Here is a 22,764-nt window from a genome sequence, read left to right as displayed (position 1 = left end):
GGCCTGGAGGAAAGTTCTGTGGCTGCCACATCTTTTTATAGTAAGAGGGACACGAACTCTGCAACTTCTTGAGGAGGAAAATGGTCCTATCTATGCAGAGAATATTCAGCATTGCAAATGACTTTGCCATACAAGTGTTATATATACATTCCAGAATCCATTGCAAATGTAAGAGTAAATGGCACTAGGCAGGTTTTTCTCAACTGTTTGTTCCATCTTAAAAAATAAGAAATCAAACAACAGCAAAGTAGGAGAGTAAATCAGGAGCACCATTTGCCCTTTAAAGAGCCGTCAGCATCTCAATAACAGTATCCAACTAAACTACACTTAGGGAATCATGTTTTTAGAATCATCCCCGTGTTCTATGAGGGCCTTATGTCTGTGCAGATTCTGACCCAGTGGGCATAGTCAAATTCATCAAGTTCCTCACAAGCACAAAGCATTCTGCCAAGATATAAAATAGAATTCTAGATTTCCTGATTAACAAAGAATATCATACCCTCTGACCCCATAAGAACAACATTGGTTTCTTGGTTATGGAATCTCAGCAGGCCTAGATTGTGGCAAGAGTCAAAGTTATGTTCTCTCTCCGTTATGTTTCTTTAGCAAACATTTTAAAAATTGCTTAAAGAACCTAAAAGGTCATTTGAAAGCCTTATTTTTATTGTCACTGCCTCCAAAATACATTCCATAATTCAGTTTAATGTGATCTGCAGCAGGCCAAGAGTTTTACAAGCCAAGATATTATGTCTAGTCCAGTCAGAGACACGACAGAGTTCACTGCAGAGGGGAGAGTGAAGATCTAGTTTGAGAAATGTAATTTTGCAATGCCTATAAAACACAAAAGGAAAATATCTCTCCACATTCAATTCTGATGACTGAACTTGTCCATGACCTCTCCCAGAGTGAAGGAGCCTTACCAAATCCATTATGGGGAAGAAGAATAAAGTCCAAGGACATCTGTTTAACAACATGACACAAGGTTCACCCACCTCCCTGAGTGGTCCCTGCTCCTGTAGATAGCTCAGCTGCCTTACGGCTTCCTTGCCCACAAGCCTTCACAGTCCACCAGCCAGTGCAGAGAGCAGTGAAAAACTCTTCTGTGCTACTGGTGATGCTGCATCCATCAGCTGTATTGTCTAGTAAGGATAAGTACTGTGAGTAATTTGCACATACTGCATGTAATTTTCATACAAAGATACCAATACCCTTTATCAGGCCACTTGTGTCTCCCTGAGTGCAAACTCCTGCAAACTACAAGTGGATTCATCTGTGTCTGCTTGGCTGAAAGCAAAAATTCGGTCATTTGGGTCTGGACTGTGATTCTGTCAGCTGTTATCCTTCAGGTTGCCTGCTGACGGTGGACAGCTTGAATCTTGCAAATAGTCACAGTACTTTGCAGCATTTGGCCCCACATGCTTAGTTTATACAAGTCAGCAGCTGACTGTGTTTATGGGAACCATTCTGTCGCTGGCAAGTTTCTTCACCTCTTTGCTTTTTATTAACCATTTTCTTGACAGTCTTGTTAGGACTGCCAAACTCTTACACTGTTTGGAGCTGTTTCCTCGGAACTGCTGCCCTTAAAAGCTCAGGTCACTGAGATGTCTTAAATGCAAGTTATCTTTGTCATAAGAGAGACCTGGATAAATAAGAACAATCAACCAAGGGATGCCAAGAGATTGTTTTGTTTAATTACAGTTACACGTGTCTCAGCAGTTCACTGAGTGCTATTATTCCTATTTGTTTAGCAGTGGCACAAAAAGTATAAACCAGGGGTTGGCATCTGTTGCATGAGGTGTGTGGCAGACCCAGGACAAGGCACTGGCCCATGTCATATGCTGCATTACTGGAATTTTTTAGTCATCCAAGGGTTATAAGCAAGGCTCTCTGACAAGGGCATAATACATTTGATAGATCTGCATCTGGAGATTCAGAGAAGCCTTGTTTATTTAAAGAAGAAAGTGTTGTTTCTGTTCTTGTTTGTTTTTCATGAAGATGGTTTCTGCTGTGGAATTTTAGCTCCTGATTATGGCTTTTTAAAGGAAGCTCATGCAAGTTTTTTTGAAGAGACCAATATGATATTGTAAATCCATTTGGCTTTTTCTAGTAAGCTAGTAATTCCATAATTTGGGCCTGGCTGGTACCTGAAAAGCTCTACTTTAAATCAGTGTATGTGAGTCTCTGCTAATACCCCTGCAGTGTTGATGGCTAAGCTAGCCATGGTGCCTTCTTTGCTCATGTACTATAGAGTGTACAAAAAAAAAAAAAAAAAAACTGATCTAAGCAGGTTGTTAAGCCAGGTGAGCAGTTCAGGGTAACCTTTACTTGTAATGAGAGAAGAATTTCTGCTACAGCTTTCAGAGCATTTTCAAAGTGTTTTGCTCTTTTGATAGCACATGTTTAGTTTTAACTCACTTTGACTTTATGAGTTGCTTTTAACTTAATCCCATGCTGCTTTAACCAAAGCATCGTTAAACTTGGAAGATATTGCTGATCCCTATTGTAGGAAAAAGTGGCTGTCAAGAAGGGTTGCCATGCAGACCTCTGGTGATCTTTAGTCATTTTTCAAACACTGCAGGAGATAGGATTTAATCTTGAAAAGAAACTTTCAAGCAACAGTTCAGTAACAGTGGAACAATTATAAATTTGGTACTCACATCTCAATTAAACTCAGTAACTGATGGAAATGGTTTGACTATTACACATAGGTCATATTTGTCCTACCTGCATGGTGCCAGATGTACAGATATTCCATCTTTTGCCCTTCTGTTATTTCCTTGTTTTTGATATTGATCCGTCCACCCCTCTCACTCCCACCATACCCTTGAACGTGACTGCTCAGTTTCAGTTACACAGAGTCAATATCTTTAGAAGTTAGATGTCTGAATTATACTAGACAACAGCAATGCAAGAAGTTCTTCACTACCACCTGTAATTCCTTTTGCTTTTCCTCTAGACTTAATTATTTTGAAACTGAATATATTTTGTTCAACGTAGTCACTGTTTATGCTTTGCATGCAGATAAAACTTTTAAATGTGCGTATGTACTTAAATGTAATGTAATGTACTTAAAGAATATCAAAGTTTGGAGTGAACACCTTGCTTGCATCTTGAGCATACCTGAAAATCGTGGCAGTAGGAAACTGAGGAAAACACCGTGTGCAGTCACACTGTTACTTAGATTTCTGAGTGAAGAATGTAAATGTGAATTTTAGAAGTTTTATGTTATAGCTACCATTCAGAATACTTCATAGGAAAGTAAGAAAAGAAAATTTGACCAAGAATTATCACTCAAATTCATATAAAATTAAGTACAAAGTGACAAAGATGATCAGATATGGGCTTCAATGAGGGAACACAACAGAAGAAAAGTGAGCGTGTATGAGCACAGTATTTGTAATGATTTGAATTGACTATAAAATTATTACATTTTAAATCTTTTTAGTGTAGGGAGATTATTTTTACCCTTTAGAATGGTCACAAAGAATTTAATAGGGATAAATTCAATCGAGCCCTGTAAAGATCCAGAAGCTCTTTTAAAAATTCTTTGTGAGATAATGGGGTACATGATACTTTCTGTGCACTGAGAATCCACTCATAAAATCTTAGAGAAAAAATAATAAAATGCGGTGATGTTTATCCTGAGAAATTTTTTGTTGACTAAATGACAATGACAAATGGCTTTCCCCTGACTTTTTGGAGTTGAATAGCAACTCTTGATCTGATTCGGTATGCATGTTGAGTGTTTTTCAGCTGAAATCCTCCTGTAATTATCACTTTTAATTGTTTGCATTTTCTTTTTTTTTATTATTTTTATTATTTTTTATTTATTTATTTATTTTATTTTCTCTCCTTTTGGAATTTATGGCCATGCAGTGAGAAGGACACTAAAGAGCGGACTGACACCAGAAGAAGCCAAAGCTTTGGGCCTCATCAGCACCTCTGAGATGCAGGTTTGACGTCCCAGAGGCGGCAACGAGAAGATCTGTCATCTGAAACACATGGGCTGACAACCCTTCGGCATGGCATTGTTGTGCCGGCCTCATCTGCTGCTCCCAACATCCCGTCTTCTGTTAGTTCAATTTTAATAAGCAACAAAAAGTGGAAACCCACAGGCAGGGCAGGAGAAGGGTGTGCCACGGCTCAGTACAACATCCTGACGGTAGCTAGGGAAGCGCATGAATGCCTGTAGGTAAAAGCATGTGGCTGCTTCTCTCATGGTGTGTTGATGTGGGTAGGAGGGGCCTTTCTCTGAGTTATCTGTCATTATGTGAGCTGTGTTTGCGTTGGCTTTCCTTGTGCCCCGTTTTAGTCATTGTAAATGTATGGCATTTTGTCAATGCAATGAACAGTCCTTAAAGAAGCAAAATAACTCCTGTTACAGCAACCCCGAATTTTCCTGGAGCTGATTCATTAAGCAAATATGCACAGTCTGTGCAACCCTGTGGTTTGTTTTGTTTTATTTTGCCACCAAAGAATGTAAAAATGTATGTGTACCTTTGTATATGTACAGAATGAATGTGTGGATATATGTGTATCTATACACAGTCATGGTGTGAAGTCGTGCTCCTGCTGAAGCTAGCTGGACCATGACTGTCACTCTGGGGCCTTACCCCTCCACCAGGACAGGAGGAAAAGAATGTCATTTTGTAGAAACTCAATGTTATTCAATTGTATTCATCCTGTGGGGTAGGAAATGGCCTGCAATACAAGAAGAGAGTGTAGGATCCTGAATTCGTGTGTATTAATACACGCTTTTACTGTACATAGCACCATGGACACAGAGGAGAGGTCACAGAATACTTCTCTCTTGATGAGCTTTGGCTGTGCTGTCCATTTGTACGGTTTCAAAGAAATCTGCGCCTACAATTTACACACTCAGTAAATGCATTCAGATAGTAACATCAGGAAGTTTTGTTTACTTGCCTGTGCCCTTCATGCTGCTTTTCTCTGCTGCAAGATAATGTGGTGGTGATTTATTTCGAAGTAATTGATCTGAACGTGAAATGGCCCTGCTAAAAGCCTGCTGTGGTTTTGCTGTTCTTTACTCTCTTTTCTTCTTTCTTTTTTGTGGTTATCCTTGATGCAAGTGGATAGGGTACCATAGGGAACACTCCAGTATGCTTGCCCTCATCTCACTGTCTGATAGCTGACTTTTTGTAACTGCCCTCAACATGTGTATTTGGAGAACTTTTAGTCAGCTCATCTGCCTTTAAGTGGAGGACAAAAACATGAGTGAAGATGACTTGAACACAGTCACCTTAGCCAGTGCTGAAGCATTTTTAAGACAACTGCAGTTAACAGTAACATAAAAGGGAACTTTTAAAGCCAAAGTCTATCTTATCCTCAATGATGCACAAGATTATCTCTTTCCATTGCCTTAGACTCTAAGATTAAGGGAATATGTGCCTAGGAGTAGCAGTTGAGGCTTCCTTCAAATAAGATGTCTGGGGAACAGCAGTTTAGTCATGGTTACAGGAACTAATTCTGATTGCAGAACTCACTAGAAAGGTAGGATTAGTCTATGCTGGGCTTATAGTGTCACAGCTGTGTTGTTTCTGTTCACTTAAATTAGGTCGAGTACATCTGCAAGTTACTCTGCTCTCTTTTAAGGACAGGAAATTCCTAGATTGTATAGGTTATTAGCAACAAACAGAATAAAACTGTGAAACCTTGATCATTCATGGTGTCACACTGAATGGAGCATCCAATTGGTTAGAGAATCAAGTAGCTGACAGCTCTACAACAAGATCTGTGTTGTAGCATCCTATCTGTGCTGTCTTCACTGTCAGTAGTAACATTTCAGTTTTTATTTGCTCTTGCCTTGGATCTTCATGTGTGAAAGTCTGTGGAGTAAAAAGTCACTTGTGAGTAAATGTTCTTAAGGAAGGCACTGAGTAGGATGTGATTTTTCCCCTCTGTTAAAAAGTCAATTTTAAATGCAGGCAGAAGGCAGCAGTTTTGTAATTAATAAAATGTGTTGTGTGTTGGAAAGTATAAAAAGGAAGGTCAGGAAACAGAAAGGAGTGGCATATAATTATCTCACTATAAAATAAGCAAGATCTACTGGCATCTGGGGTTTAAAGCTGATCTTTATGTGCTGCCTTCTACTATGAACTTTAGTAATTTATCTTAAGGTATTTTAAACAAAGAAATGAAGGTAATGGAGGTTTGTGGAGGTCTTTGAGGTCTGAAAGATGAAGACACCCTGAATGTAATAGTTATGTTGAGCTGTTCTACCTGTTTAGTGATAAAAGCAGCCTAAGTGCAACAAAATGTATTTACAATGACAGAGGTTCTGCATATGATTGGAGAGAATCGCATACCTTTAAAAGTCAGTATTTTAACTAAAATTTACTCAGTGTGCAAAGTGGTTAGCTGCTTGTGACCGCTTGCTAACTGGAAATATATTTGTGTCATTTAGATATAGCACAATATCTGTGCCTGTAAGAATAAGGTTGCTCATGAATTAGAAATAGTTGGACTTAGGTATTTTCCAGAAATATTAAAAAAAAAAAAAAAAAAAAAAAAAAGTGTAAAATTTCATATGCTGCTTACTAAGGAGAAGTTTAAATATGGTGAACAGGGCTAGAATATGGTCAGAAAAAAATTCCCATTTCTTTCAGATACTTTGTATGCAAGTGTGTACATGTGAAGCATACTATTCCGTGTCCATTCTTCCATTATTATTGGTTTTTTGTGGTTTTTTCCTAATCTTCTGCTTTCTGCCTGTAAAACTGACACCAATTTTTCTGAAGGATAACTTGGTCTTGTTTATGCAGTAATGTGCTGTAAGGTTAATCCGCAGTTGTCAATGTTTGCTGCAACGAGGTGATCAAAAGCAGGAACAATGTAGTAACTACAGGAAAGTTTTCTATTTCAGTTCATCATAAAAATGGCCAGGAGCCCAGTGTGCTAATACTGAAGGTGGCATTATTTCCTCCTGTGTCTGATAGCATGTCCCGAATCTGGGAATAACATTTGTTCCCCATCATCTAACCAACGGATTCCAGACGAAATGGAGGAATTGGCTTGTTTGTGTGCCTCTTTCTGTCTGATCATCTTGCAGCCTTCAGGGTTTGAGTTACTGCCTGACCTTTCATCATCCAGAGAGATCAACCTGAGGATACAGCAGTTGTTTTAAAATGCATATGAGATGAGAATTGGTTTTGTGGCAAATAGCAAGGTCTTAGAAACCTAATATAGCTGTTTCTCTCTTAGAGATCCATTAAGGCTAGTTTACAACACTTGCAAACACAGTAACTCCCACACTTGCCTTTTATACAGAACCAGTCAGTTGCAGATTTTGTGCTCAGAATTTTGAATGGCCTTGGAGTTCTCAGGGTCACCAGTGGTGTTCCATTCAGCACCCATCTGCTGTCAGTAACTTGTCTGCCTGTCTACCACCCCAATACCTTTCTGATTAGGATGCCAATTTAAACTTTAGCATCTGAAATGAGAGCCAGAGGGAAACTGTCCTAATTTCCTTGTCTCCCTTGGTGTTTAAAAGCAGAATGTACATAAATATTTTGTAATCCCTCAGTCCCAACCAAGGGATAGACTCCAGTAGCAGTGATGGGGCTGTGATGAAGAAACTCCCACAGGGAATTCTGTGTTCCACAACTGGGAAAGAAAGATCCCTTACAACAATGGAAGGCATCACTCCTCATCTCTCTGTGAGTCCAGGCAGCTGCCTCATGGATTGCAGTTGTTTTATAGCCCACTGAATGCCACATGTGAGCCTTCTGCTTGGTAAACCCCTATCCATAATCCAAAATCTTTAACAAAATGGTTTTTAATGAGGGTCTTTCTTACTCTTGTAAATACTGGAAACTTTGTCAAAGACAGTGTTTGCAATATGTTTGGGTTTTTTTTCTCTTTTGATCTCCTTTTACTGCAGATCTCTAAATGACTCTATCTGCAAAATAAGGCATCAGATTTGTGGGCAGACAAGCCTTTGTTTTTCGCTTAATAGTAAGTTAAATGGAGTATCTAGATAGGCTCTTGTATCCCAGTATAACAGAAATTTGGAGTGAGAGCCTGGCTGTCAGCAGGGCCTGTTGTGAAGTGCTCCCTTCTTTCCACATCAGCTGCAGTATTCCTTCTGCCAGGTGTCCCCTCTATGCTGTTCCATCCAAAAATGCTCTCAAAATGCTGCGTGGTGGCTGTTTTCACAACACTTTGACTTGGATGCAATGGGGACAAGGAGGCAGTCCTGCAACTTCATTCCCATTGTCCACACAGGCAGCAGACACATAGCCTGCCTGTAGCTCACAGATGAGCAGAGGTCATGAGCTCTCGTCCTCTCTCCCTTTCTCTCCTGTGCACACACTGCACACACACGGCTCGTCTCATGGCCTTTGGGATGGGTGCTGCGTGCAGGTGTAGACAGAGAGTAACTCCATGCAGCATTCATATGGCCCTGGGTTTCCAGCATCTGGACTCTGGAAACACTGTCTAGGCTGTAAGGGCTTTGACTGCTGATGTTTTTCTGCAGGGAAAACTGCCAGGTACTTACAGTCTCTGAAATAAAATAAACTGAAGCATTTTCATAAGGGAAAAATGTTTGGGTTATGGAAAACTATCAAATCTGATTTGCAAACACTTGAACAACACCTGAGGCCGGGGTAGCAGCTGGCGGAACTGGCATCACAGATGCAATAGCAGGAGGTTTTTGAATAGCAGCTTAGTAGTTCCATAGCAAGTACATCAAAAGGAGTTTCTGAGATGATGTATAGTTTCATGTTTACGCCAAAAATTATTTAAAAAAAAAAAAAATTCTAATTAATCCATTTCACGTTGAGTGGCAGATAGAGATATATTTTGTTTAATCACTAACACAGAGGCTTCTGTGGAAGAAAAGGTTTATTTGTAGCATTGGGTGCATTTCACCTTTTTAAAGACTGTCTTTGCGCATACAGTGTCCTTTCTGTGAGCTGGGAATTGTAAAAAAATGTAAAGTAGAAAAGGACGTGTTTCTTAGACGAAGGAGAAATACTGTAAAATTGTGTAAATGTCACTACTCATGTTTTCGTGTTCTGTGTAGCATAGTGTAAAATAGGCTTTCCAGCAGTGTTATTCTGTGAATTGTAATTTAAAAAAAACAAGCCATGCATGGTCAGAGATATTATCTGCAGGTCCTTCTGTTTGGTTGGGTTTTTGTTTTTGTTTGTTGTTTTCTCATTTTAGGTCAATTTTGTTTTATGTTAAATTTAATTGTCCATGAAACTGCATTTTTGTTTTGTTTCTCAGTTTTATTTCATAAAGAACTTGAATTACTCTTTAATATTTTACTACACATAGAGCTCACCTACAGTTTGTATTCATTGTTCAGAAGCTTTGTCACACGTAGTGTAAACCAGGAGGGTTTTCTTTTCAGTGCACCCCTTGGCTGCCTCTTCTCCTCACATTCTTTTATCTTTACTGTCTGGAAAAATGCAATCACACTTTTTTTCTGTGCCATGCAGGGTCAATTTGGAAAAGTGACCACAGACCTGTGTCCAAAATTTCTTGATATAAGTAGTTAAAGAGCTCACCTCTACAGCATTATGTAAACACATCATGCAATAAAGCTTTATAAAGCAGTGGCTGTTCTAGTTCTGTTTCTGTTGGTGGAATCTATGGTGGGAGCTTCAGTAAGAAATGGGTGGGAAGGGAGCTTGTGGATTGGTTTCTTCTTATCCTCTAAGTACCTGCAAGGCCAACACATAGGCTGCAAAACAGCTATTATTAAATCACCTTGGCGGTCTGAGCATGAAGAATGGATCTTTTATCCCTTATTTCACGGTTTGAATCCAATTCCTAATCAGGAGCGAAGGAAATGAAAACATGTCTCTGGTTCTCAAGGGTTTCCATAATCTAATCCTGCAAATCTTTCTTAAACAGAGTTACTGTGTGCTGCCATTTGTTCTGGGCTGGTTCCTGTCTTAAAAATATATGCATAGAGCACTTTGTATGTAAGGTCGGAGATTTACAGAAGCAAATATAAATAAAATGGATGACTACCTCTGTGTGGAGGAGCATTTCAGATTCCCTCTGCTTCAGTACACAGAATACTTGCCATGGCTGCCAGTGTTTCATGTCAGTAAAGGTGGCCAGTAGGACGAGGCGTACTTGTTACCTTAGCTGGAGTACACCCATGTGCATCACCAGGGTATGTAATTTTCTGGTGCCTGGACAGACGGTGCACTTGCTGTTTTCTCCATTTGCTGGGGTCCAAATCTTCCTTGCAGTTCCCCAATGCTTCCAAGAGACCAAGATGGCAATCAGAAAATCTCTGCCACTACTGAGAAGATGCATGGTGATTCAGGCATCGGCCCTGCCTGCAGGTTCATTGGCTATGGGGAGATGACGGGTGTCAAACCAGCACATAGAAATGCAAAGGGCTTCATTTCCCACTGCTAGTCCCACAGTGCACCATTCACAATCCATTATCCTCTGGCATTGTGCATGTAATCAGGTCAAGATATATTACTCTGAGACAGATACATGTGTTTATAGTAGCACCCTGGAAGATACAGTGGGTTAACTGAGCACCTGAGAGAATTTCCATGCATGGTTTCTGAGGAAATAGAAGTTGATATAAAAAGATTTCCCTGAGGAAAACCACCACCTTCCTTCTTTTTAATTAGTTTTTCAAGTTGTTTCAGATACACAGGGTGCCTTTTGGAATATGGCTGCATCCCTGACAGAGCTGCTTAGCATTCCAAATGCACTGGTGTAAAGTCTAAAGGATGAAAGGCTACTAGCCAGAAATGTGGTAATGCTCTTTAGAATAAATATATAAAACTAGTTTATTGGCCAGACACTTTTCTATCACAGTATATCCATTAGCAATTCTGAATTCCAGATGTGCAACAGCAGTGCGTACATATATTTTTCAGACCCTTTGCCAGTCAGAATTCATATATTGATGCATAGGAGCCTCTACACTGCAGTAGGGGAACAAATAAGTACACAACCTATCCAGTGCACAGCAGCATGCCCTGCTTTATGGACCCTATGTAACAGTTTGAGAACACACAAAATCTTCTTTCTTTTTTTTTCCAATCATAATTTCTCCAAGTTTTCTGATAGGAATGCAGTTTGGAAAGGAGAGAGTGCCGTGCTTGAATCTTCACCTCTTGCAAGTTTCTTCACAGGAAATGAAGAATGACAGCTGCATTCCATTTGTCAGCTATCTGATGAGACAGACCTCTGCTGGGAAATCATGAACAGAACACAGGCTGTGCAAGATACCATGTCAGCCAGGGCCTGTGCTCCTCACCAATAAGAGAGGTCATGTCCACTGTTGGAGGTACTGTACTGAGCAGTGTTTCTCTATTCCCAGGATTCAGGAGGCACCTCTCTTCCTGCTGCTCCACCAACCTCTCACTTTGCTGGTTGGGCTGAGTCAAGAGCTTATTATTTAATTTTTTGGTTCTATCTGGAACACACAATGGAGCATTTCCATTTCCAAATGATATGTACCAGCACTGTGAAGAGTGAAAACCTTTCAGGATCACTGAACACATTCTACGATGTTATATCTCAATATAACCAGTTCTGGAGAGACTTCATGGCAGCCTTCCAATACTTGAGCTTATAAACAGGAGAAAGACTGATTTCGTATATGGTCAGATAGTGATAGGACAGGGGGAATGGCTTTAAAAGAGGGGAGATTTAGGTTAGATGTTATGCAGAAATTCTTTACTCAAGAGAGCAGTGACATACTGGTACAGGTTACCTGGAAAAGTTGTGGACGCCCCATCCCTGAAGGCATTCAAGGCCAGGTTGGATGGGCAGCCTGATCTGGTGTGTGGCAACCCTGCCCATGGCAGGGGGTTGGAACTGGATGGGCTATAAGGTTCCTTCCAACCCAAGCCATTCTATGACGATGACCCAAAATTCTTTAAGCATATGTTAAAATCCAACAAGTAAGTTTATAACATTCTCTTGGTGTATGTTCAGATCACTCTTCCTAGGCAGCAGACAAAATGACCTGGCATAAGTTTTATATATTTGCCTCCATTTGATCTATATTTAAGGTAATGCAAGAACAACCTGTTCTAGAGGGAGATGTCCTTGCCTGTAGCAGGGGAGTTGGAACTAGATGATACTAAAAGGTCCCTTCCAACCCAAGCCACTCTATGATTTTATGATTCTGTGATTCTAAGAAGAGAAGCAGTTTCAAAGAAGAGAAGTGAAATCCAATGGCAGTTGAAACTGGACAGGCAAAGTTCAGGTGAAAGCCATTTCATAGCCTCCAGTAAAAAGCAAGCAGGATGTGACTCAGGGCCACATTACCAAGCCTGCCTTGAAGAGCTCCATTTCTGCTCACCAGCAGTGCATTACAGTTATCTGCCCGGTACAGAGTCGGGCAGCATGAATCTGTGCCCAGTAGGTGCAGAAGGCTCTGGAGTTTATCCATCACCTCAAAGGCACAGGAATTAGTCTGGCATGTGCCTTGACTGCATATTGGATATAAATGTTTGCACTGAAACCCTTGCAGTAACCTGTGAAAACACGTTTCATGCAGGTATCCAAAAGCTACAGCAGGGTGAAAATTCTCTTTTTAATAAAGCAATGAAATACTCAGACTCTCAGAAAATGAATCCTCCTTCCATCCTTGTCCAAACTTCCTATAAATATGCACTGGGAGGCTTAAATAATCTTGGCAAGATACAGCAAAGGAAAATTATTGTTAAAAAGAGGCCCTGGATATCGTTTCAACAAACTTTTTCCCCACATAAACTTACGGAAAATTATTGACCTCATACCAGAGTCAAGAGAGAAAGAAACCTCTTCTTGCAAAATGCTAAGATACTTATCAATATTTGAATACAAGCTAGACTACCTTCATATAGGCTTGTCTGGAACACCTCAAAAGTATGCAGTATTAATATAAGGAACAATAGCTGAGCAGGTTAATAAATAAAAAGCTAAATGATAAAAATGTCAACAGTTATGATCTGTATAAAGCTAGCTGGGAGTATGATGATAAAGAAGGCATATTGAATGTCAGGCAGTAATGACCAAAGCCAAACGAAAATCTGATGCCATTGGCTCTGTGAGCAATGGAAAGAGCCTGATGGACTTCAGTGATGTTTAATCAAGGCCCCAAAGATAACTATTAGAACATAAAACTTGATGGAAAAATTGAATTGTTTCACTGACAGAAAGGCTCTAAATCTCTCTAACTTCACCAGTTTCATTGGAGAATTCCCCTTCAAAAATGGACAGCATACTGTGCAGACTGAGAAATAACAGCAAATCCTTGTTTTCAGGGGGAAAAAAAAATGTCATAATTGTGTTCATATTAGAAGCATGTAGGATGAAACACGGTTAGCATCCAAAAGTATATAATCTTAAATAATATAATTGTACATATTCTTAGAAACCAAAACGTTGTGATGCAGGGATACAAAACAACATGAAGTGGTCAATTGCAATCTTTGTTTTTTGACAATTTTTTAACAGTAACACTGATAATGTGACAAAGTTCTTTGCCATATCTTTACAAATAATGGTAAAGTGGTAGATGGTTTACTAGAAGCTAGTAAGAGGTCAGTCTTAAGAACTACTGATGTAGCAAGTTTCCTGCCATGCAATTTTGCTTGACGTGCTATTTCCTTCATAGAATCATATAATGGCTTGTGCTTTGAGTGACCTCAAAGTGACCAACATGTTTTTCCTTTCTACTTTTCTTAAAAATGGGAACCATCTTTGCCTTTTTCTAGTCACTGGGACACCTCTCAGCCTAGACTTCTTGAATATGAGGGGAGAGGCTTGATAACCACATCAGCCAGTTCCTTCGGGACCCTGGGATGCATGCCATTGAGCCCCATAGGCCTGCAGGCATTCAGTTTCATGAGGTGACTTAAATTTCACTTTTCTCTTGCAGTGGGAAAGACTTTGGGATGCAAGAAAAGTAGGAAGCCTGGCTGCCTTTGAAGTCTGAGGCAAAGAACTTGTAGAGTACCTCAGCCTTCTCTATATCTGTTACTGCCAATACCCTACAGCTGTCTGAGGGAATGCACTCCCTTTGACTCTTCTCACCAGTGTAGTTGTAGAATCCCTTCTTGTTATGTTCTTGTGTTTTTCAAGTCTCTGGCCAAATGCAGTTCCATCTGCACCCTGGCTTTCCTGATTCCAAGAACAAGAACACAGTTGCTATAGCCCAAAGTGCTTCCAGTCTTAACGTCTTTAATGGGATTATCTGCACAGGTGACCACCAAGTTCAATAATGTTTCTCTTCTACTCTGTTTGTCTAATAAATGAATTGGGAAGTTATTCTCAATATACTCCAGGAGTCTCCTGGATTGCTTGCAGCTCACTGTGTTGCTTTCCCAGCAGACATCTGGGTGGTTGAAATCCCCCATCAGGATGAGAGCCTGTAAATGTGATGCTTCTTGTAACTGAAGTAAGAAGGCCTCATCCAAACCTATAACTACCCGGCAATGTTAAATTACACCAGCTCTAAGTATTTTTTTCTCATGGTGGAAATGGGTTGATTGGCACACAGAATGTGTTTTATTTGCTTATTATTCAATAACATGTTATACCTCTTTCTAAATGTAACGAGGGCATTCTTGAACTTTACTTGATATTAGATAACCTGCTAGTGTGCGTTAAAGATGTGCGCTAAATAGATAAAAACTAATAATTTGTATTTTCAGTTTATAGGGAATATATTTGTGCTTTGGGCACATCACAGTTGGAGTTTTGAATATGCAATCAGATAAGTGTTATTTTGCCTTCTAAGAATATTTTTGCAAGGGAGAAAGTCAATGATGGCTAGAGGAGTTATTTAACTTGTAAAAAGTATTTATTGGTAAAGGAGATGGATAGTATCGGAACAGCAACATGCAGTACTCTGTTTGTCTTTCAGTGTGAACTTTGTGTGTGTGTGCAGTGAGCACCACAAATATAGAAGCAAAATAAAGGTGTCGTTCCATGGCTCTCCCCTGCTTCACTGCCTCCAGAAAATCATGAATGTCTACAGCATGTGACAGCAGGGGATCACCTCCAGCTGGGCTGTGATTAAGTCCCAACTATCAGCAAAGTTATGTTTCAGCTGCTGTTGTGCTGCTGTTCTGAGCTGGAGGAGCCTGGGTTCCTTGGCCCTAAGGACCAGTTTGTACAACTCTCGCTGGGGTGAGGACTGTCAGATTTGGAGTGTTTGCAGAGAGTCCTCTCTGCTCAAGGGATGTTGAATGTCATGGAGATGGCTGTTCTGTGTTTTGTGTTGTGTGAGATCTTTTTAAGAAGTAATTCAGTTATCAGCTGGGAAAAAGTTTGCAAATCTGTGCCTCTGAGATGCATCTCCCCTAAGCACGCAGAAACTGGATTTAGGTTGTGTCAGTTGTCCCAGATTCTCAAAGAAGTGTAGTGTTAGTCATTTCCCTCATAGTCATGTATCTCATAAGCATTGCCTTGATTAAACTTGGGATTGTTTTCTCCTTTTTCAGTCCTTGTCCAACACAATGAAGCTATTCTCTTTTAGTAAACTTTGTGTCAGCAGATCCAGGCTAAACATAATGCCACTCACCTCCAACTGCCAAAACTGATCAGAGGAAATAGGAAGATGAGCATAGCACTGTGGTCTCTATAGTAAGACCATTAGCTTAGCTTTCTCCTTGGCAGTAAAAGGGGTGTAATTTTGGAGGGAAATCTGGTTTACTGCATCGCAGCCAATGTTTGTTTTTCGCACATAAATATCACAGTTAACAAGAAACTCTGAAGAGCTTTCCAGAAGACGTATTGTTCCTGACAGAACCGCCATCTTTACAGTACCCTGGGCCACCTTTCTTGCAAAGTCAGAATACAAAGAGAAAAAATATATATTCTTTAGAGAAATATCTGAGTGCAGGTAGGTGATGATGGTCGGCTTATCTGAAGATGAGTTTCTTTAATCTTCCTTAACATTTTCCCTTCTAATTTTTTCTCTACTAATTATCTGCCATAGAATGGCAAGGATCATAAAGCTCCAACTCTCCTTGCCATAAGCAGAGCCATCAGCCTCCATATCTAATATTAGACCAGGCTGTCCTGTGCTCCCATTAATATTTATTTTTTTGGCAATAGGTTCCAGGAATTCATTGAGCGTGGTCCCTGACATGCAAGTGCTGACCCAGCAGTGAGCACGGGGCCATTAGAATGTCCAATGAGATGCAGCTCCCTGACATATACCACTGCACACCTCTTGGCTCCTAAACTGAGTAGTTGCATACAGGCCTATTGGGTTTTCTAATGTCTACTTACTGTCCAATACAGAGATAATAGCTAGCTACTGAGTGAGATGACTGTGCTGTTGTGCTTTTCTATTTCACACTGAAAATCTTCAGATAAGGTTCTATTGTTACTGCCACAGACAAATGAAAAGGGGAAGGTAAAAGTAATCTGGTAAAAGGTGAAAATAAGTTTGAGATTTTCATTTTCAAATGGTTTGGAATTTTGCATTTTGTCTTTCTTAGCATGTCCGATACATCAGAGGTGTTAATGGGACAGAAAATTCACTTTGTGTCGGATTGCAGAGCTGACAGCTTTGAGGTAACAGACCTGGAAAACCAGGCCAATCTTGAGGTAAGTGCATATCAGGAATATTAGGAAAAATTTTTTCTCCTAAAGAGTGGTCAGGCTTTAGAGTGGGCTGCCTAGGCAGGTGGTTGAGCCACAGTCCTAGGAGGTGTTGAAGAAGTGCATGCAAGTGATACTAAAGGACATGGTTTAATGGGTTATATTGGTGACAGGTGGACAGTTGAACTGGATGATCTTGTAAGTCTTATCCAACCTTGGTGATTCTGTGATTCTACAGTTCTACATAATGTGAATTTCTCATGTTTATTGTATTATTTTTTAATAGTTACTTCTTATGTACATTGTGTTTATTGACATATCTACTCTGGGAATTTACGACCTGGAAAAGCTGAACTTGGAAGAAAAGAAAATAAAGTGAAATGTAAAAGTCTGTTTCTATAGACTGCAGTTGCTGAAACCCAGCAACTAAATTAAGTCAGTCAAACACTGTCATAAGTGATCTCTTCATTTAGACTGCTACAATATGGAAAATTATAGGTAATGGTAGAAATTGAAAAGGAGTGTAAGATGCTGCCACTAATATCCAAGCTTATGATGAGAGTTTAAGAAGTCTTAGAGAAAAAAAGTGATTTTAAAACAGATTGTTTTGACATGATTTTGGACAACATAAATGGCTGTATAACTTTTGAATAGTTGATTGATTAAATTTTGTAGGCAATTATATCTACTCATCTCTGTTGGCAGATAAGTAGAAAACAAAATTGAAGTGTCAATTACCATTCCTTTGTTTTGATATCTTAAGATTTTCTTAAACTTTCATGAGCTACGCGTTTAAGCTGAAAATGGACCTCGCAGCGCAATTTGATGAGGAAGAACGTTTCTTCCTTCTTTGAATCACACCAGACTTCTTTGTGGTTCAGGTATGGAAGAATCAGATTCACTTCAGAGTAGGCTGTATTACCATTAGATACAAAACTGTTTATGTAACACTTAGTCTCTGTTACTTATCTAAAGCTCAGTGTTGAATCAGACCAAAGGATGCTTGTGCTCAGAATGATTACAGTATAAGACAGTACTTTGCTACATCATTAAGGAAAAGAGGTAACCTTTGCTTGCTCCCTTAAAATGGGAATGCAGTCTGACTGCATGAGTGTCAGAAAATTCTGTCTGTCCTTAAAGTCTACATTATTCTTAAGAGGGTTTTCCACTAAAGATCCTTTTCCGAAATGTTTTGGCATAGCAAATGACTTCTTAAGAAAGACATGATCCTTAAAAGCAGCTCTGTCAACATTTCAAATGTTGCAACTGACCAGTACAGCTCTCTTAATTGAGGTAGGATGATTGCCCTGTGGCATAGGTTTTCAAAGTCTTTACTTAAACTTGGCAGAAGTGATATTATCCACAACTTTGGAAAGAACTTTTGGCTGAAGTTTCTGGCTATGAAAGACCACATGAATATATTTATGCCCAGAGGGTAATTGGACTTGAAGTAGACCGCAATACTTTGGAGACTTTTTTTTTTTTAAAGTGATGATGATAGAGTTCTCTGTCTGTCACCTCTGAAGTTTTTAAGTTTGTGCATGAGTCTGTGAATATCCCTGCCATTTTAAGTCCATTTATTCTAGATTACAATGTTTTAGAGTGGTGTTTTGTTTTGTTTTGTTTTGTTTGTTTTTTTACCACTGATCTGACAGTAGTCACAACCACCACAATTTGATTAGGCACAAAAACAAGGGTTTTAGCACTTATGTGAATACTACTTGCATCTCAATAGAGTGTGCCCATGATTGCTTGAGCAAATACCTGATTGCCTAGATACCCAAAAGTAAAGATGAAATGGAGGGAAAAAAACCCAAAGACTAATCCAACCCCTATCTGACCAAACCCAGTAGTTTTAAAAGAAGTGATTCCACACTGTAGTATACTGTACTTTTGATTAACCTTGTCATCAAGGAAAAGCATGTAAGTGGCAGAGATGGTGGAAGCTCTGGAAAACTAAACTTCTCAAATTTGGACCGGCTGTTTTGTGCTGCAAATCAACCATATGTTGCACTTGATGAGGTGAAGACTCATTTGAAGTCTGTCTCACATAATATCTGGTAATGCCTTGCTTCTGTTGTAAATGTCTTTAAACAGGCTTATGAATACCTAGTATACAGATAAGCTTTATGTCTACAGGAGATTTTATTAGGATATGGTAAGAAAAAAGGCAGACTTACACTTATCCAAAAAGAAAAGAAAAAAAAAAAAATAAAGAAAAATAAAAAAATAAAAGAAAAGAAGAAGAAGAAAATAAAAAGAAAAGAAAAGAAAAGAAAAGAAAAGAAAAGAAAAGAAAAGAAAAGAAAAGAAAAGAAAAGAAAAGAAAAGAAATCTATCTCCAAAGATAGAGCAAGCACTGTAAATGTTTCATTGATTCTGTGCCATATTCTAGTGCTGAGATTTCACATACATTGTGGTGTGATGATAAGTGCAAAAGAACATCAGATTCAATTGTTTTAAATCTTTTCTCTTTTGAATGCCACTGTATGAAAGTAAAACAATTAGACAACAGAATAATAATAGAATTCAAATAACTGAAAGGCTACAAAATGCACACACAAAAATCACCTTCTGAACTTCTGAACTTCCTAGACAGCGCTTCAATTGAGAACACATTCATCCTAAAGGACAAATTGCATGTTGAAGAATCAAGGTAGATTCTGTGGAATGTTACTAGTGCCACATCCCAACTGACATTGGTCCCTATTTCTTTTGATATACTTAAAGTTAAAGAACTGATTCAGAGTCTCATCTCTAACTTACTTGCTTCTGTTAGGAGTCAGACTCCATAGTAACACAACTTTCTTTTTTGTTTTCTTCCAATAGTTTAAATTCCTTTTTTTATTCTCTCAGTGATGGATTCTTGAGAACTAAAACATGCCAGAGTCCAAACACATGAAAAAGATAAATAAGTCTTCTCTTTTTTAATATAGGCTGCAGCTGAAAAGATGAAAGTAAACAATGTGGGATACTACACAAGAAATTTCACATTTAAAAAATGTTTCTCCTTTACTGTAACTCAAAAGTGGAGATTATCAGTGTACTTTTCTCCAGAGTAAATATGCAGTGTAGATCAGTATTAGAAACGACATTAGTAGTGGTTTCTAATACTTAGCTAGGCCAAGAAGAGGAAAGCCACGACTGATGTCTGGCTTGGCCTTGAAGAATTGTAATTACTGTAGGATTAATTAAGATTATACAGCAGAGCAACATTTTCATTCTGCAGAAGCAAATTTTTCAAACTCAGTAGCTTGCTTTGGAGCTCAACCATATGTATGTACTCTTTCCCCAGCAATCTCACTAGCAGAAGAGCTAGAATGTCAACATTTGGAGTCCACAGCCACATATTTTTGCTGCTATGACACAACCCATCTGGAAACTGTGTTGCACAGCAACATAACAAGGGAAGTATTTGTAAGAAGCATTCATCCAGAAGATAGCTCCTTTCAGAAATTCGATCAGCCTTCAGGCCATACGGCAGCTCTGCTTTCTTTGCTACCATCCCAAGTGTAAGGGCCATCATCAGACATTCTGTGCAATCAGAACATAAGGAGTCTCTTTTTTAAAGTATTAAAAAACGTCCACCTACAAATCCTCATTTTATGTGTTAGGAACAACTTGAGGAACTAGAGAGTATTGATTGATTCTAATAAGCAGTTAAATGAATGTTAACAAAGGCTCATGTCCCTCAAATGTCCCAGTAAAGGGGAACTTTCTCTGACTAAAGAGAAGTAGTGGACCATCTGCTATCCACCACTCTAGTGTATGCTGTTTTCTTCAAGAACTTGACATAATGGCAATGATTCTGTTTTTATTTTTTTCTAACAATCATATAATTCTTATGAGAGTGACTTAATTTTTGTCAACACAACATATTTTCTTTAGAATTGCATTTGCTTTCAGAACTGTTTTCTTCTGTGATCATTATATAGTATATTGTAAAAGAACTCAAGTCTTTATCATCTGAAACTCAAACATTTTCTGTCGTTAGAGACAGCAGTCCAACATCAATATTCATCATAAGTTACACCAGGTGACACTCTTTTCAATTTCTATCAGAGACTTGATATTACATCCAGTTATGGTACAAAAAACAGTATTTAACCTTTAAAATAACAAAGGAGTGAGTACATATATATACATAAAATTTCCTTTTCTGAAATGAAAAGACCACCACGACATAATAATTTTTCAGACCTTAGCTAAATTCAGATATATTTTGACAGTTAAAGCATTTAAAACTTATAGTTTGAGATGTAGGTTCTAATTCTATCAAAGGGGTAAAGAAAGCTAGCATGATGCTGACCGACAGCAGTTCATTTCACTTCATTTTCATGTACCTGATGCCTCTCCCTTGGGTACATTTGAAAGGGCTGTTTTAACCTGTCACAACTAGCACATTGCCCACTGTATTGCTGTATACCCTTCTATCATCCCTAGCTTGCCTGCCACTTCCTCTCTATGGCCATTCTATTCATTATGTGTTGGAAGATACATCGATGAAAAGCAGATCAAGTCTTTGACATGTCTTTAAATGATTTACAGTACCAGCTTTACTGCAACAGAGATGCAGACAGACATCTACAGGAGGAAACTGTCTACTCAGGTGCAATACAGATTTGTTTGCCAGACAACTTGGCCCAAAAATAGAGTTTCCATTTTGAAATGTGCTGAGGAGTGTGCATGGCACATGTTGTAAGTTGTCCATACCATGAAAGGCTTGGGATTAATGGACAAATTTTCAATTGAAACTGAAATATAAAAGAGAAATGTTGAATTAGGAAATGTTTGTAATGCAACTAAATTTACTCTGATTATTCATAAGAGAAAAAAATCCAAGCTATATTTTTTTTCTGCCTCTGCTTTTGAGCTCATCCTAGGCTGTGGTGGAGAACCAAAGAGCGCTGTTCTCCTTGTGCTGCATGAGTCTTTTGGGGGTGAAACCAAAAATCCCGAACACAGACAGCACATATCGACACCCTGACCTTGGTTTGGAGTTAGAAATGTCTGGAACTGGGATAAAATTGAGTACAATAAAATAACTTAGTAATCGCTTATCACAGTCTCTGTACTGAATGTGACATGCCATAAAACTGATATTTTCCCATGTACCTTAGACTTTATTGTCGCAGTTCACTGCAGGAGGGTAGAACTAGATAACCTTTAAAGGTTCCTTCCAACTCAAACAATTCTGATTCTGCGATTCTATTGCCTTGGGTGATACACAGCTGAATTCATACCGCTACAGTCAATGGAAGGACAGAAATTGTATATCTATTGGTACATCTGCAGAGTCAGAGGTTTCAAAAACTGAAACGCAAATCTACTAGAAGGACAGTTAGCAGATATGTCCTTAGTCTATAGTTTTGATGGGGGCATGGCGCAATTGCTTGTCAGAGAGAAACGTGAAAATATGTCCCTGAAACATCAGCTAATTTTTGCACTGTTGACATTAGATCGTCTAGAAAAAGAAAATAAATGTTTCTTCAGGTCTGTTTAGACCCATACTTTTTGTCCATGGAGACAAAAGTCTGGCTTCTTGCTTGTGGTTAGAACATAAAACTTTTCCCATTACATTTTTGATAACTTATCAAAAAAACACTTCTTGTTACAAGGAATTCAGAGTTGTGACTTAAGAAAAATAAATGGGAATTAAAGGAAACCCCCAAAAGTGCAAAGCTAAAAATTGTAAAACCACAGAGCAGAAAACAAAAGTTCTGAGAAACATAAATCTTCCTTAGGGACAGACACCAAGTAGGACAAGAGGTAGTGATATACTGTATGCGTATTTATGTTTAAAGATGCTTATCCCTTCACATGGGGAAGCAAGTTAAATTTATATTTGTTGGTTGTGGAGTGGTTTGAGGTATTTTCTTTTAGAATTATTATTATTTTCAGCACTAATGTGCTTGACTCATGTTCACCTTAGTAAGACTTACTTAAGAATAAATCTTTTTTTCTCCTTTTGCTTTGTTGATCTCAATCTTGTTGTGCCTGTCATCTTTCTTCCTTCTGTGTGGATTGTTGGGGGAAAATGAAGCTGAAAGATTACATTTTCTTTATTTCAAACATGGTTTTGTCTCCCTCTAAAGGAAATCAATTCAAATCAAGGGAGATGCCTGCATCTATTGAAACCACAGAGTGGACTGGCCACTAGAAATTCTGCTCCCTGCTTATGAATACTGAAGCAGTGGGATGATGGTC

At 38.9% G+C, this 22,764-nt stretch overlaps 1 protein-coding gene across 3 annotated transcripts in view; it reads left to right on the top strand.

Annotated features, from left to right (window-relative positions):
• Positions 1-9,587, top strand: part of FHOD3 (formin homology 2 domain containing 3) — a 354,796-nt gene extending 345,209 nt beyond the window's left edge. For all 3 annotated transcript variants that reach the window (XM_015854309.2, XM_015854311.2, XM_015854310.2), the window contains one exon: positions 3,877-9,587. In XM_015854309.2, coding sequence (XP_015709795.1) covers positions 3,877-3,959 — 83 coding nt within the window. In that variant the 3' untranslated portion in view covers positions 3,960-9,587. The remainder of the gene's footprint in view (positions 1-3,876) is intronic.
• The last annotated feature ends 13,177 nt before the right edge of the window (positions 9,588-22,764 follow it).

Source organism: Coturnix japonica, chromosome 2 (genome assembly GCF_001577835.2).
Source record: "Coturnix japonica isolate 7356 chromosome 2, Coturnix japonica 2.1, whole genome shotgun sequence".
In the NCBI taxonomy this organism is placed as follows: domain Eukaryota; kingdom Metazoa; phylum Chordata; class Aves; order Galliformes; family Phasianidae; genus Coturnix; species Coturnix japonica.
The sequence above is the reverse complement of the archived record's forward strand: the minus strand, read 5'-3'. Positions and strand labels throughout refer to the sequence as shown.